The sequence below is a fragment of the Tachysurus fulvidraco genome, chromosome 8, assembly GCF_022655615.1.
Source record: "Tachysurus fulvidraco isolate hzauxx_2018 chromosome 8, HZAU_PFXX_2.0, whole genome shotgun sequence".
NCBI lineage: Eukaryota > Metazoa > Chordata > Actinopteri > Siluriformes > Bagridae > Tachysurus > Tachysurus fulvidraco.
The window spans coordinates 17912582-17927491 of NC_062525.1; the positions used below are offsets into that span (position 1 = coordinate 17912582).

The window sequence follows — 14910 nt, forward strand, 5'->3', positions numbered from 1 at the left end:
CACTCTCATTTGTTTTAAGGCACTCTCTTGGACAGAGACTGATAGCAGTGCTTAATTTTCTTTACAGAAGCTTTCCACCCTCGACCACAGCCGTTTGTCTGCGGCTTGTTGACTAGCTGCTGTTATGATGGTTATTAATATCGCTCTTCACTCTTTTAATCTGCCTATCGGTCACATATCTGTCTGGCTGCTCTATCTAATCTGGATATCCTTCAATCTGTCCGCACTCAGAATAGAAATTAATGAAGGTGCAGACATATATGCATGACCACAGGCTCTCAATTCCTCTACGGCTTTGACCTCTCTGTCTCTCATATATTTGTCTATATGTGTCGGTTTCTAAGCAGGTAGATGCAGCGCTTTTGGTTGTGTTTTGTGTCCTGAGCATGCATACTTGCTCTTTGAATGCTGCACCTGTGTAATGCAATCCAGCCATGAGTGTGTTGTTTACTTACAATTGTTTGGTGCATTTGAAAGGCTCACTTTGATCCTTGCAAAGATTCCTCACTTCTCTTCTCCCCCCTCCTCCTCTCCAAACCGCTAATGTCTACTCGCAGCAGTTTTTTTTTTTTTTTTTGGATAAGAAGAATAGAAGTAGGGTTTTGTTTATTGTTTTCCATGACCCATAGGATGTGCACATGACAGTGACTGCTGATGACATTGTCAGATGCCGTGTTCTGCATGTTTGCTAAATGTAAATAAATCGGTGTATATTGGTGACAGATGAGCTGAATTTTGATGGGAAATGGTTTCCTCAATATTGCATGCGCTGAGTAGCTTCAGCCAACAAAATTCATGTTGGGATTATGGTAGGAGTTTGCGAGGGTTAGTGAGCAGCACTCAAAGTGTTTACTGTAAGTTTAGTTTGTGATTCCAAAGCATTTTGGTTCAGAATTTTAATTAGGCTCCCTTCACTGGCCTTGAAACAAATCACAGTTAAAACCTTTGCCTCACAGCTCCAGTACACGAAGCATATGTTAATAAGTAGAAATGCAACATCTGCCTCCATCTATGTTGAGTTTCAGAGGAAAAAAAAACCTCTCAAATTTTGTCTGCATCAGAGCAAAATGATCATTGCATTGTCCCCAAACTATAAGGGAGTAGAGCGTTTCTGTTGCATGTCTGACTTCACGTGTCTTTTGCTGAGCACTCCTAATTTTATACCTCATTTCGCTGCAAGGCTTTTTTTAAGTTTAGATCCATTTCCTCTGGAGGAACCAGGTCCCGATTTTACATCCTGGGCCACGGTTTCTGCTTCAGTACAGGTCCACTTTCTAAAATAAGATCTGTTTGGGTAGAGCTTGGCCATTCTTTAATGTTGTACATACAGTCATATTCAGTATGCCGACATTCTTACCCAGTTTCTTAAAAGCATACATTTAGCTAACCTGTGATATTATTATAATTTTATTATTTTATAATAAAGTGGTGGTGTGACTTGACCGGCTAAGCAGAGGCCGTTTACAATACAACGTTTGCTTTTATACAAGTGGTGAAGTACGTATGTGAGTGTCCCGTTGGTTTAAGGAGCTACATTATATACACACAAAGCAAACTACTTCTCCTTGTTCATGGTTCTTGAACATTTACCATGTTATGAATTGTACATTATATGGTAAATTGTTTGTGGACACCTGACCATCATGTGTGGTGTCTTTTAGAAACTGTCCCTACAAATTTGGAAGACTTTCTAATAAACTATATGCTGTAGCATTGTAATTTCCCTTTATTGGTGTAGCTCCAGCATTCCTGTGCAGGAAGTGCGTGCCTTAATGACGAAGCGGAAGAACTTGAGTGAACTGTGATGAACTGGAATACCAACTGGCCTCATTGCTTATGCTGGTGACTGATCTTACTAATTCTCTTGTGGTTGAATGGCAAATACTCACAGCCACTCTACAAATTTTAGTGGAAAGCCTTCCCAGAAGCGTGGAGGACATTATAACAGCAAATAGGGATTAAATCTGGAAATTGATACTCAATAAATACATATGTGTGAGATTGCAAGATGTCCATGAACTTTTGGACATGTAATGTATTTGTCCTTTATACAGCTTGCATTATTTATTTAACTTCATGATTACGGTCCCTGCAGAAGCAAAATGCAGTTCTGGGGGGAAAAAACCTATGTGGAAGTGTTTCTGTTAAGCATTCATTGTACTAGGCATAATGTTACAACAGGCCCTCAGTGAATTGTAATTAAACACTATTAGGAATATGTGGGGTGGTCATGAGGAACATATTGGAGGCTTCTCACGCTCTTCCTATTTTTTTTTTTGTCTTTTGCAGAACAAATAGGTCAGGAGATTCTATCCAATCTGAACAGTGACCGTGAGAAGATCCAGAGATCCAGGGACCGGGTGAGTGTTCATGTACATGCAAAAACCAGTCCAGTCAGTGCAACTTTTTTACATTTTGCTGCACTGGTTAGATACTAAGAAAAAAGTGTTAAGCACTGCAAATCACACATTAGCAAACAGGACATAAATGATGTCAGTGATGGGCAGAGGGCTGCTTTTTGCTTCCTCCCTCTATCTCACAGTGCATTAACATAGTCTTGTCACTGCAGCGGTTGACAGTATGTACTGTACAGCACAGATAATAGGTCATTTGATCAAGCAGCACTACGTTAATAAGATGTATTTATAGTTAGCTTGTCCCATGCAATAATGGCATGCATGATGTAAGCCTGTCTAAATGGTTACATAGTGAGCAGGAAGAGTATGTACTAGGGTATTTCCAGAGCCTCTCGTCTTCTTTTGGGTGAATTGTAAATTAATACTGAAACAAAGTCTAACACTTTGGCTGGCTTTAGCTTGTTAACACACTGACATTTAAGCTACGGGGCTATAAATTAGTAACTGCGTAACTATGCTTGTAAAGTCCTAACTGTTCCAGTGTGGAAAGCATTCTGCTGTCCATCATACTGGTCAGTGTGATGGCCTTAATTCTCGTATTTTCATCATCTCTCTCTCTCTCTCTCTCTCTCTCTCTCTCTCTCTCTCTCTCGCTCTCTCTCTCTCTCTCTCCGTTTAATTTTTTTTTTTGTCATTTTTTTATTTACCCCTCTTTCAAAAGTTTTTGTTCCCTTGTTCTTTCCGTATGGGAGTGCTGTGTCCCAACCCCCCAGGTTTAGTGTGCTCAGTCAGGGGCCTTTCCGATGGCCCTTATGAAGGATGCTTAAAGACCACAACATGGCAGTTGGGCTGCTAGCCCATTTCAAAGGAAATAAAACATTTCCTTTCAAAGGTCTGCTGTCTGTAGAGAATAGCCTTCCTTCCCCGGAGCCTCAACTAGCCTCTTACACTTTAAAGGCATTTTGTTGGGCAAAAAAAAAAATAATCCGGTGCGGGGAGGGCACGATGTGAAACACCGCTCTGCATAAGAGGGCACATCAGAGAGATTAGAACAAATTTAATGGATCTACAGATACTCATAAACACAGCTTCATGATATGTACTGGTCTTGCATGGTTTCAGAATATAGTGTTCCTTCTGGGTCTGATTATAATTGTTAACCTGTGCCATGTCCCAAAACGCAAAAACCTCATTTGTTTTCGCTCTTATGCCTCTGAACAAGACACACACACACACACACACACACACACACGCACACAGAGGTTACTAGAGAGCTAGAGCAGGAGAGTAAAGCGGAGAGGCACCCTGCTGTGTGTTAGGAGAGAGCAGCCGTTGTGCTGGAAGACCTCCTGCATCAAATATCTGATTTCTCCTCTACAGCAGCATCAGCATTCCTAAATACACACGCACATATATTCACTCGTACACATTCCTCCAGAGACAAGGAGGTCACACATCTATCACTCTATGAGAGCCACATAAAGTACTGAAAGAAAAAAAAACAAACATTGAGAATTGGCCTGTGGATATCACACCTTTATTCCATTGTCTGACAGGATCAATTAAATATATTATGAATGTGTGAACTTTTATCTATCTATCTACAGATATAGACACACAAACACACACTCTCATTTTATTAGAACACCTGTACACCTGTTCATGCAAATATGTAATCAGCCAATCATATAACAGCAGGACCATGCATACAATCATGCAGATAGAAGGCCAGAAGCTTCAGTTCATGTTTACTTCAAACAGTGAGGTGATGAAAAGACAGATCTCTTTCACTTTGTGGCATAGAATTTGGTAAGAGCCGGTTTAGTATTTCATAAACCGCAGCTCTCTTTTGATTTTCACATGCAGCAGTCTCTAGAGTTTTTTTAGAATGGCACGGGGGGGAAAAATGACATTGTTTGAGCGACATTTCTGTGACTGGAAATGCCTTGTTGAAAAGAGAGGTCAGAGAAAAGTGGGCAGATTGTGAAAAGTGGGCGAGCTGCCAGGAAAGATATAGTTCACACTTTATAACAGTGGTGGGCAGAAAAGCATCTCAGCAGGTACACAGCATCAAACCTTGAGGGTGATGGGTTTACAGCCTGCAGACCCTCTTCACAGGATTTTCTTAATTCAGTGTAACCTCGAGAGACTGTTGTGTGTGAAAATCCCAGGACGAAAGAAACACTCAAACAACCCATTTGGTACCATCTTGTTTCTTCATGTTCTCTGAGCATAACTATGTGACTTTAGTGACACCTATATGGACTGTTTACTTTTTGTTTCCAGTTGAGGGAGACTGATGCGAACTTGGGCAAGAGCTCCCGTATCCTGTCTGGCATGCTGAGAAGGTAAGAGGAAGGTAGGGACCATGTATCTACTGCCCCTTTATGGAACTGTGTGAACTATCGGTCTTGTCCTGTCTAATGCATGAGAATATACACGTGAACATATGTACAAAACACATTCCAGGTGAGCATGTATGAATAAACGGAAACAGTTTAGCATCAGAGTATCTCACTGAAAGCTGTGGCACTTTTGCCTGTATGAAAATAATCCTAAAATATTTACCTATTTGCGTTAGCAGCCTGGCAGTCTGGCTCCCCTGTGTCTGTTTCACATTTTGACATTATAAAGGTATTGTCCCTGTATGATACTTCTCAAGTAATCAGAACAATATGCAAATACTTTCTTTCATAAACAGTTATATGCTATCTCTCTTATATCCCCTTTTCCCTGACTTACCTTTTACACACACATACACACACACACACACACACACACATACAGCGTCAAGCATGCTCACACAGAATTTACTCATCTGTCACATCTCCATTTTATAAAGTGCCTTTGCGCTTGTCCCTGAACCGTGACGGTAAGGTTTTGTTTCTTTTTTCTTTTTTGATTAAGACTAATATGTAAATGACACCAGCTAAATTTAAAATCCTGGGGCCAGGAAGGAAGTGCCAATTGAAATAGATGCTTCAGTGGTTGTAGACAATCAGGTCCGGCACACAGAGTGAGTGAGCGAGCGAGTGAGTGAGAGAGAGAGAGAGAGAGAGAGAGAGAGAGAGAGAGAGAGAGAGGTTGTCGGGGACGTAGACTGTAACCAATATTTCTGCATATGTCTCCATTTTGTCAAGTCTCATTAGAGAGGCTGCGGCTGCCTGGTGTCACAAGAGCTGTCCAGAAATCATTCATCATACCCCCCGCCTCCCTTCGGCACCCCTCCCTCTCCCCCTCCCTTCATCCCACCCCGGCGCTAAGTAAATAACACCACTTATTTCAATATTATCATATTAATGTTAAAGTTCAGCTGTCACCTAATGGGAAGACTTAATCAGACATAGCATTTAAGAAATGTAGTGGCGCAGCGTGGCTGCCGGCTCAGGCCGGCTCAAATCAGGATTTATGAGCTTTTTGCCACGCGCTGCCATGCTCGTGCCTGCTGCCTTTCTGCATGACGGCCCTGCACGCCTTTTTCCCCTCTCCCGGCTCTCTGAAAGCAAGCAAATTAAGCGCTCATTCTTTAAACCTCCTCTGCTATTCAATGTCATTTATAGTGAGGAGGAAAGAAGAAAAAAAACACACACACACATTGCACTCACTCACTGCCGACTTCCTAAATGTCTCTGTGTTTGATTAATACAATGGGTTTTTTTTTCCATCGATGTAATTTTCCTCCTTAACGCAACATCCATTTTCAAATCTACTGTAATTCATACAGTGTATTAACACGCAAAAGTGGTATTTTATGTGAAAAGAATCTCTACTACAAACTCTGATGTTCTGAAGAGTCCACACAGATAAACTCACTCACACACTGCAGGATTTGTTTGCCATGAGGTGGTTTTGAAAAGCACTGCGGTGAGACGAGGACATTACCATTCCGTGATAAAAAGTTGTAAATATTGTTACAAGATGGAGCCAGTGACGGCCACGCGAGTCCACATGTTTACCACTCTGAAGAGAAATGTGTACATGTCTCCATACACTCACGCTCCTCTTTTAATAGCTTACAAACCCAAAGCAAGCGAGCCATTAGTGCATCGTGGGCCTGCACGCATTCCTGTTTCTCCACAAGTTTAAAGATAGTCGAGGAGATGTGTGACGTGTTCTGTCCTCCTCCTTCTCTGGCAGACTTTTTGTAGATTCTCTGTTTTGAACACTTTACACTGCATCAAACACTAAGCATGTATCCCAAAAGGCTCAGGGTTTAATAGGGACACTACCCAAATAATTTGCACTAACAGTGTGGCCTGTAATCAAAGGCATTAATGCCAGCACGGGGAAAGCAGAGCTCCTGTCTTGCACTTCTTCCTTTTCCTCGTCTCCGTCACGGCTGTGTCGGGTTGTGTAACCCCCTCACTCCCCCCCCTCACTGTAAATTATTCATTTGAGCATCGCAACTCCTGAGGGTTTTAATTATATTGTCACGGTCACAGTCATCCCATTAACTTTTAATGCTAATGCCTGCTTATAGAAATCATAATATCATTAAAGAGTAATCATATCAATTAAAACATTTGCCTTGATGGTTGATAGTTTAATGCCCAGTTGCTCAATTCAATCAGTGCTTCAAAGAAATCGGAGAGGACTGAGGAGCAGAAAAAAAAACGTGTGAACCCTGATTAAATGTAATCTTGGACTCATATCTTGTGAAGTCTCTGAATGATGTACATTCAGTACAAGTGAGGATTCCAGACTAAAACGTGTAATGTGACCGAAGAAATTTCTAAACAAAAGTTGATCGTCTCGCACATTTAGACGCAGATCTCGCTCTTGCAGATCTCCGTCTTTATAACTTTTCCAAGTCATCATTCTAACTGTGTAGGTTTACTCACATGGTTTCATTAAACGAATATTGTGAGATAGCAAAATGGCAGCAGGATTGAACGACTGCAGAAAGACTTATCACAGCCATCCCAGCTATGCACAGATTCTGTCTCCTGCAAAAAATTGTCCAAAATGAGAGCAAGGGCCTCTCTGAGAGAGTGAGAGAAATAGATATGGAGAGAGAGAGGTCACAGTGTGCTTAGTGCCCAGCTCCTCCACTCTGAGCGGTCAGCAGGGGATCGTGCCAAGCCAGAGCCTGATAGAGCATGCAGGTGGTTGAGTCTGTCGCCAGCCCAGATCAAAAAGTCAAACCCCTGGGTGGACCTTCCTTTGAAATGGGAATGGGCCAGAGATATCAGACAGAAAACATAAGCAAGCCCCGCACCGCGAAAGAGCTCCATATTCATGCTCTGGCTTACAGCAGCCATGCCACAGTCTTCAGAGAAGCCCACAGCCTGACTGGACGCTGATTAAGAGATCAGCGTGTGTTTGTGTGTGTGTGTGTGTGTGTGTGTGTGTGTGTGTGTGTGTGTGTGTGTGTGTGTGTGTGTGTGTGTGTGTGTGTGTGTGTGGTCTTACCACTACCTTCATAGGTGGGCACTAACATACCACAATTACTTCAATTTACTGAAATGACTTTTACTTTGTTTTATTCATAACAGACATTTGTTTTGTGGCTTAACCCTGGTGGTGTTCAGTTGGACATGAAGTACACTGTGCGGATAAAGCATCACCGTGTACCACTTGTAGAGTGTATACTATATGTGGAAATGGGCAAAATTAAGCTTTAGCCTAACACTACTGTTGGGGTGATTATTGTTACTGCCTCAGGATATTATTGACTTTAAAACCAGCAAAGTGCCACCGCTAATGTCGGCTCTGTTTGTGGCAATACGCAGAACAGGCTCACTGTACAGAATTAGAAGGCACTCATATCCAAATTCAGTGTTCACTGCTGGTCTGGATGTGTGGAGTAATAGTTTATAACAGTATGAATGATTTTTTTTTCTTCTTGACATTATAACCATTATCAACATCACTGTTTATTCTGAAATGTAAATCTGAATTTGTTCAACAGCTCTTCACTAGATATTTCTGCCTCTTACTGAAGCACTATTTTTTGTTTTTTTTTTTCATTTTTGAAGGAACAACAGAATAAGACCTTTCGTAATACACTCGGTTATGTTACAAAATCATTTATTATTACAAGTTTATTATACTTCTCTCACTCTCTCTCTCATGCCTCTCTTATATTTATATATATATATATATATATATATATATATATATATATACACACACACACATACTTTTTATTATGTTCAGTAAGTTGGCACAAACGTTTCTTTCAGGATTGATGTAGTTTTGAAGTCCTACTTGAGCCACCTCAGAGACGCACTTGAATCTGAAGATCATAAGCACAGATAGTTTTATCTCTCAATTTTGAATCTTGAATACGTTGCACAGATACCTTGATTTGCTTCCAGTCCCTAGGTGGAGGTGGCTGTGGGACCGAATGTGGTGTTTCTGTCAGGGCTCTCGCTGTCACCTTACCACCAATCTGATTTCTCTCCCTCACCTTCTGTCTCAGTACAGTGAGAATTATCATCGTTACGGCTTGATGACAGAACCGGGAGGTGGGTGGAGAAAGACCTTTTTGAAAACTTGTGTGCGACTCTGTTCTCGTGTTTGCCGGTCCCATTATACAGACATTTGCAAACAATGTCAAGAGAAAGAAGATCAAAGAGAGCACCCCAGAAAAAGCATCTACTGTGGGGAGCTCTGATGTCCTGAAGATCTCCAAATTTAGACTTCCACTCTGTTGGCTTGCAGTCTCTCTCCCAGCCTGGAATATTAACTATCAGCTATCTAGGTCATATAATTAATGGGATTCAGGAGCAGCAGTGGGCTGTGTGGGGATGCAAATGGAGGGAGTCATGGGGCCCTCTTGAAGTCTTGTTGTGAAGTCGAACAAAAAGATTTGATATTATTTCTAATTGGAGCTGAAAGATATAACAAATTATAGTTCAGCATGCGATTTTTCTTTCAGTCTTATTCTTTTATTTATTTAGTTTTCATCCTCCTTTGGAGAAGTTATAGGAAACATCTTGTCATCAGACTAGAGTAAGGGAAGGAGGAGTCTGTCTGGCTGAGTGGCAGGGGCAAGGCTTCCCTTCCTCCACTTCCTCAGATACAGGGCTTTGCTATCGACATCTTTTCAGAATTGTAAACGAATGTAGTATTTAATCTGATTTTGTATGTAGGCCAACCTTCAGTATCTCAAGCTCTGAAAAAAAGTGTATGTGATGAGGTTAGAAAAATGATCTGTTTGTGCAGTGGGTCTCTGTAATACCAGTAGATCACGCAAAACCGAAGATTTTAGGAAATCCACAAGTTTCAAATGATTCTTTCTCGAGGTCAATAACATACTCTGTATAATCACTTTACCGGATGGTTTGAATTCACCTTTAAAATGAACTGAAATATTTCTTCAGCATAAGCTTTTATTTAAATGGAAGCTTGTATGCAGTCAATCCATCTAGTGCTACAGTACCAATGATCCACCATCCAATGAAACATTTTTAGGGTCTTGGACTATAAAACTATTAGATGGATGATGCCAGTGAAGTTATGTGTTTTAAAGTCAAACAAGCCGAAGAGCAGCATTTGTTTCTGCAATCATGCAAATAAAAAAAATGCAGAAATGTATTCAACTCCTGAACTTCTACCGTTCCTCAGCCGCTTCACTTGAGTTCATAATTGGTTTCAACCAGATGCCGTCTGCAGTTTTTTGACAAGCTTTTTATCTTATGTGACTGTGTGCACTGTGAAATCTTTCAAAACAATGACTCCCCCCCCCCCCCCAAATGAGTCTGCTATTGATTGATTATATTTATAATGCAATAATATCCACCTAATAATACGTTATTACATTTGCTTTAGTTTTTTTTGGTTTCTCACATTGCAGATATGGATATGCTATCAGAATGAACTATAAAGCTGGAGTGCAGTGCTGCTGTGAGTCCAAATGGGTCTTTTTCATTATAATACCTGTTGGGCTTTTGAGGGAAATCAGGCTACTGGGGCAAACTATTGATAGAAGAAAAAAAGAACAGTAAAACAATTTAAACATATCTCTGAACATATCTGTTCATTCTAAATAATGTATTTATATTACATTTTCATTCCTACTCTGCATGATCAGAGTGACACGAGTCACAGTGCTAAAGTGTTTTATGTACCTGCATCATGTTGAAGATGTAAGGCTGGAGTTTACAGCAGCTTTTTTTTTCTATCTGTTACTGTTTGTTTTCTTTTCTTGTAGCGAAGGCAACCGAAGCAGCAGAACAACAAACTATAATCTAATATCTATTCTGTGGACAACTGAAAAAGTAGTCGTGTGTGTGTGTGTGTGTGTGTGTGTGTGTGTGTGTGTGTGTGTGTGTGTGTGTGTGTGTGTGTGTGTGTGTGTGTGTGTGTGTGTGTGTGTGTGTGTGTGTGAGTGAGCAGGTGCATCTCCAGTTTCACGTGTGCCTTGAGACTAGCCAGGCCTTTTAGACTGTGGGGTGTTTAGTACACTTTTGGAATGCAGCCTGTCAGGTTTATTTTAGACAGCAGAAATGTAGAGCATCTCGACTCTCACATCATTTCACTCATAATGTCTGGAGCTGACATACACCACCAGTCTGTTGCTCCCCAAACAAACTGTGCCCTCTTCACACTTGACTTTTGTCAGATTTATTTTTGGCCCTGAACTTTGAGATTATAAGAAACGTATTGTGCAGAAAGTGCTTAATTACAGAGTTCAAGTACTGTATGTGTACTTGACTTTTCTATGATTTTTTTTTTTCTTTCATTTAAGGCTTTTACACAGTACATTAAAGAAAATTCTCGGTCAGACATCAAATCGTATGTTTACTTCATGTATCTGTGTCACTTTAGCTAGGATACCAGACTATTTTATTATGCAGACACTAATGTAGGGTTGATAGGTGTGGTAATGCAATATAATCCATGAAAAACATCACCGGCTTTTGTGTTAGTGTTACATCATATGGAGACAATGAAATTATGTCGGACAAGCGTGCATCGAGCTAGGAAACATTTTAGAGTGGAAATAGCAGTTCTTGGTTAATGTCTGTACAGTTTTGGTCTCTTGGCTAAAGTTGCTACTGATTTATGCCCAATAACCAAAGTCGGAATGTTACTTGAAGTTCAGGCTTTTCTTACATTTGTCATTCTTTATCTTAATCTTACTTCTTATGTTCCAGCTTAGTCTTTTGTTTGAATAGAAGTTTGTCTGTGTTCACTATCTCTATCACATGAGCCAGCTTATATGGACCACATCATAAACAGTGAGATTTACAAAATAGATGTAACATTTAGCCTGTTTACAGAACCAGAGACAAACCGTAGCACATCTTGTCCATGTTAGACAATCGGTCGTATTTAAGATTGTTTCATGGTGTGTATATGCACATTGTCTATACTATGAATGCAAGATCTATGCACGTTCATGCATTTGTTTGGGGTGTGTGTTTGTGTGTGGCAGGCTGATGGGTTGTTGACAGACCTCTGGATGAGCCCCTGTAGCATGCACGCCTCAGCCTCATTACCTGCTGCTGAGAGCCATACAGATAATGGTGACACCTAAACTCTGTGTCTTTCCTTCTCCTATTAGTGTGTGCTGAGCGCTAGCTTTGGAGAAAGCTCACACAGCAGCAGCAGCACAAACAAGCCTACGCTTCAGAGGAAGCCGGTTCTGACAGGGGAGAAGTGCTATGCTTTTAGATTAGGAATGCATTCGTTTGAAGGAACGGGTGCTGACATAACTGTCCTCGGCTCTATTACGCTTTCCATCACCGTGTGTGATTCGTTTCAAAATTCTGATTAAAGGATATAATTAAAACAAGTATAGGATTAGCCATCCTCCGTATAATTTGCCATTCAAGCTTGGCGATTTTACTAACGTGTGCAGCCAATGGGGTAGAAAAGAAAAAGGGAAGAAAAAAAAAAGATCCTGTTTGGTCTTTGTCTCATCCTGTCACTATCATTTTTTAATTCGGCAGGGTCAGTGTGTGGGTGACACTGAGGTGGTGGTGTAGTCGTCCTTGTCTCCTCTGTCCTGGAGAAGGTGTTTCTTGGCGCTTTCATATCAGTGACTGTGTAGCTCTTGAAGTGGCTGCCGTGTCACTCCGAGGGCAGCGCGGTGTTTGATCTGGAGTCGGGCAGCTGTCGCCATACAGGACTCCTGTATGATTCCCCAGCAGGAGCAGTGAGAAAGAGGAACGGAGCTCAACTTTTGATTGACAACATGGGAGGATCTCTTTGCAACCTGCATGAATGTGGGCTTCTGTAGTGTCTGTTGCTGTTAAGGCACTGAACATCACAATGACCCTGGAATAGCATGAGGTAAATCAATTCTTGGATATGAGTGTAGCTTAAAAACACTATGTGACAGAGGAAAAAAGGCTACTGACAGATATATATACAAGCAGTGATAAAACTAAAAAAAATAAAAAATGGCAAAGGCAGTAATGATGCTTTTGTTAGAACGACTGGACACAAATAATTGCTACAAGCCGGAAGAAGAATCTGATACAGGCCAAGTATGCAAAAATGACATCTATTTTTATGCCTGAATTTGTTTGTTCAGTTTACAGGTGATTTTTATTTTTTTTTCCTCGCACAAAATGCAATAGTAGGTTTAAAGCTCTGGGTCTTTGTGTAGTGTGTGTGTGATAACCCATTCAGAGAAAGAGTGAGCTTGGGCATCTGTCAGGAAAGGAAATAATGAGGTGACGGCATGGAGCATCTATTCTCTTGCTTGGATTTTCTCTTTCAGTTTCTTTTTTTTTCTTGTTTCTTCTCTTCTAAATCAATCCCATTAACACACAAGTTAAATAGATAATAGGGACTTCTAGGAATCCTGTAGAAAATAGAACCCATCACGTCGTTCTTCTGGGACTGTCAGTAATTTCAATAGTCGTGTTCCGATCGCCCTGGTCTGTGTGGCCATGTACACAATGTCTTTGTCACAGTCTTGCATCTAGAGAGAGTGAAGCCATTTTTCTTATTATTGCCACCAAGGCCTGCCATCACTTCACGACCTTCCCTCTGTTGTATGTCTCTTCCTCTGACCTTTGGACACTCTTTGGTCTGTAATACACTTAGAGCACCTGGAATGCACTTATCACAGTGTTTTAATCAGTGTCCTGTATAGCACATAACAAAGAACATGAATAAGATGCATTGAGAGTTGGAGAGAGGATAATCATTTTGGGCAGGGTTGCTGTAGAAGTTTGCTACAGTGTCAAGTGAAGTCAAGAAGCTTTTATTGTCATTTCAACCATATATAGTTAAATATAGTATATAGTGAAATAAAAAAATAAAAATAAATTCAGTACCATAGTGCTACATAAAATGGCATAAAGCTACATACAGTAAAGCAACACAGAGCTAAGAACTTGGAGTAAGTTGTCCTAACCGCATTAAGTGCATCGTGTGTAGCTTAGGCCACGTTCACACTGCAAGTCTTAATTTGGATATTTTGCTCAGATCTGAATTTTTTTGTTTGGCTGTTCACATTACCTTTTAAAATGTGGCCTATATCAGATACCAGTGTGAACTGTTTGCTGTTTCGAACTGACCCGCATACGCAAACGAACAATAACAATGACATCACACGCAGCACGCAGTTGCGCTAAAAATGTTGGTGAGGTTATGGAGGAAGTATTGTATCATGGTGCAAGCAAACATATCTTGTAATGCTATAATGTGATGTATTCAATGCAAACATTATGAGCTGGTTCACGTAACCACTTTATATAACACTCTTAAAACACACGTTACCAGTCATGTTTGTGTCACGGTTTCGCCGGCGCAAAAAAAATAATAAATTATAATTTTTAGCTGGCGCATGATTCTGACAAATGTCGATGTAGATTGACGTAAAAACGCATCAAATTCGCCTTGGCTGTTCACACTGCGGCCACATTGGAAAAAATCAGATCTGGGCCAGATTTGAGTGTTCACACTACTCCGGATTTGGGCCACTTTTACCTGCAGTGTGAACGGGGCCTTAGTGAAAACAGTGTGAGACAAAAGACAATACAAAAGACTACAGGACAAATACACAAAATAGCAGACCGGTGTGAATTCTGTATATTATACAGTACATTGTGTGAAAGTAGAGATTTGTAAACAACGAGGGTTCAAGTAAACATATATACACTTATGTAATAGCAGCAACTTGATGAGGTATAGAAATGTGGTGTATTACTATACATGACTTCTCAAGCGAGGTCAATAACCTGGGAGTTTTAAAACAAAATTAGCAATACTAAAAAGTAGCCACAGACAGGCATTCTCTCTCTTCACAATTTACTGAAGGACACAGGTTTTTATTTATTTATTTATTTTTATAGCATCTGTCATAGCTGAAGCTACAGTATGAATCTTCGAAGACTAAAATCTGTTTAGTTGCAGAATGCACTACTTAATGCACTTCAGTATCCCGGCCTGCAGAGGTTTGTAGCTACAAGCATAGCTACGTACAAAATTATGATAATAAGAACACTTAAATTTGGATGATCTCCATTTAGGTAAACCTGAAACAGAAACATGACCAAATGTAGCATAAAGTATAAGTGGCCTCCAAATAGCACGGTAACAACAGCACAGACACTCGCAACATTGTGAACAGGTTTTATCGTTTCCA

At 40.6% G+C, this 14910-nt stretch overlaps 1 protein-coding gene across 4 annotated transcripts in view; it reads left to right on the forward strand.

The window, feature by feature from the left end:
- vti1a (vesicle transport through interaction with t-SNAREs 1A) overlaps window positions 1–14910 on the forward strand; it is a 104174-nt gene that overhangs the window by 57700 nt on the left and 31564 nt on the right. For 2 of the 4 annotated variants that reach the window (XM_027140423.2, XM_027140424.2), the window contains 2 exons: window positions 2290–2360; window positions 4644–4705. In XM_027140423.2, the coding sequence (XP_026996224.1) occupies window positions 2290–2360; window positions 4644–4705 (133 nt within the window). Of the gene's footprint in view, window positions 1–2289; window positions 2361–4643; window positions 4717–14910 lie in introns of all 4 variants that reach the window. The other 2 variants (XM_027140425.2, XM_027140426.2) reach the window with 1 other exon arrangement.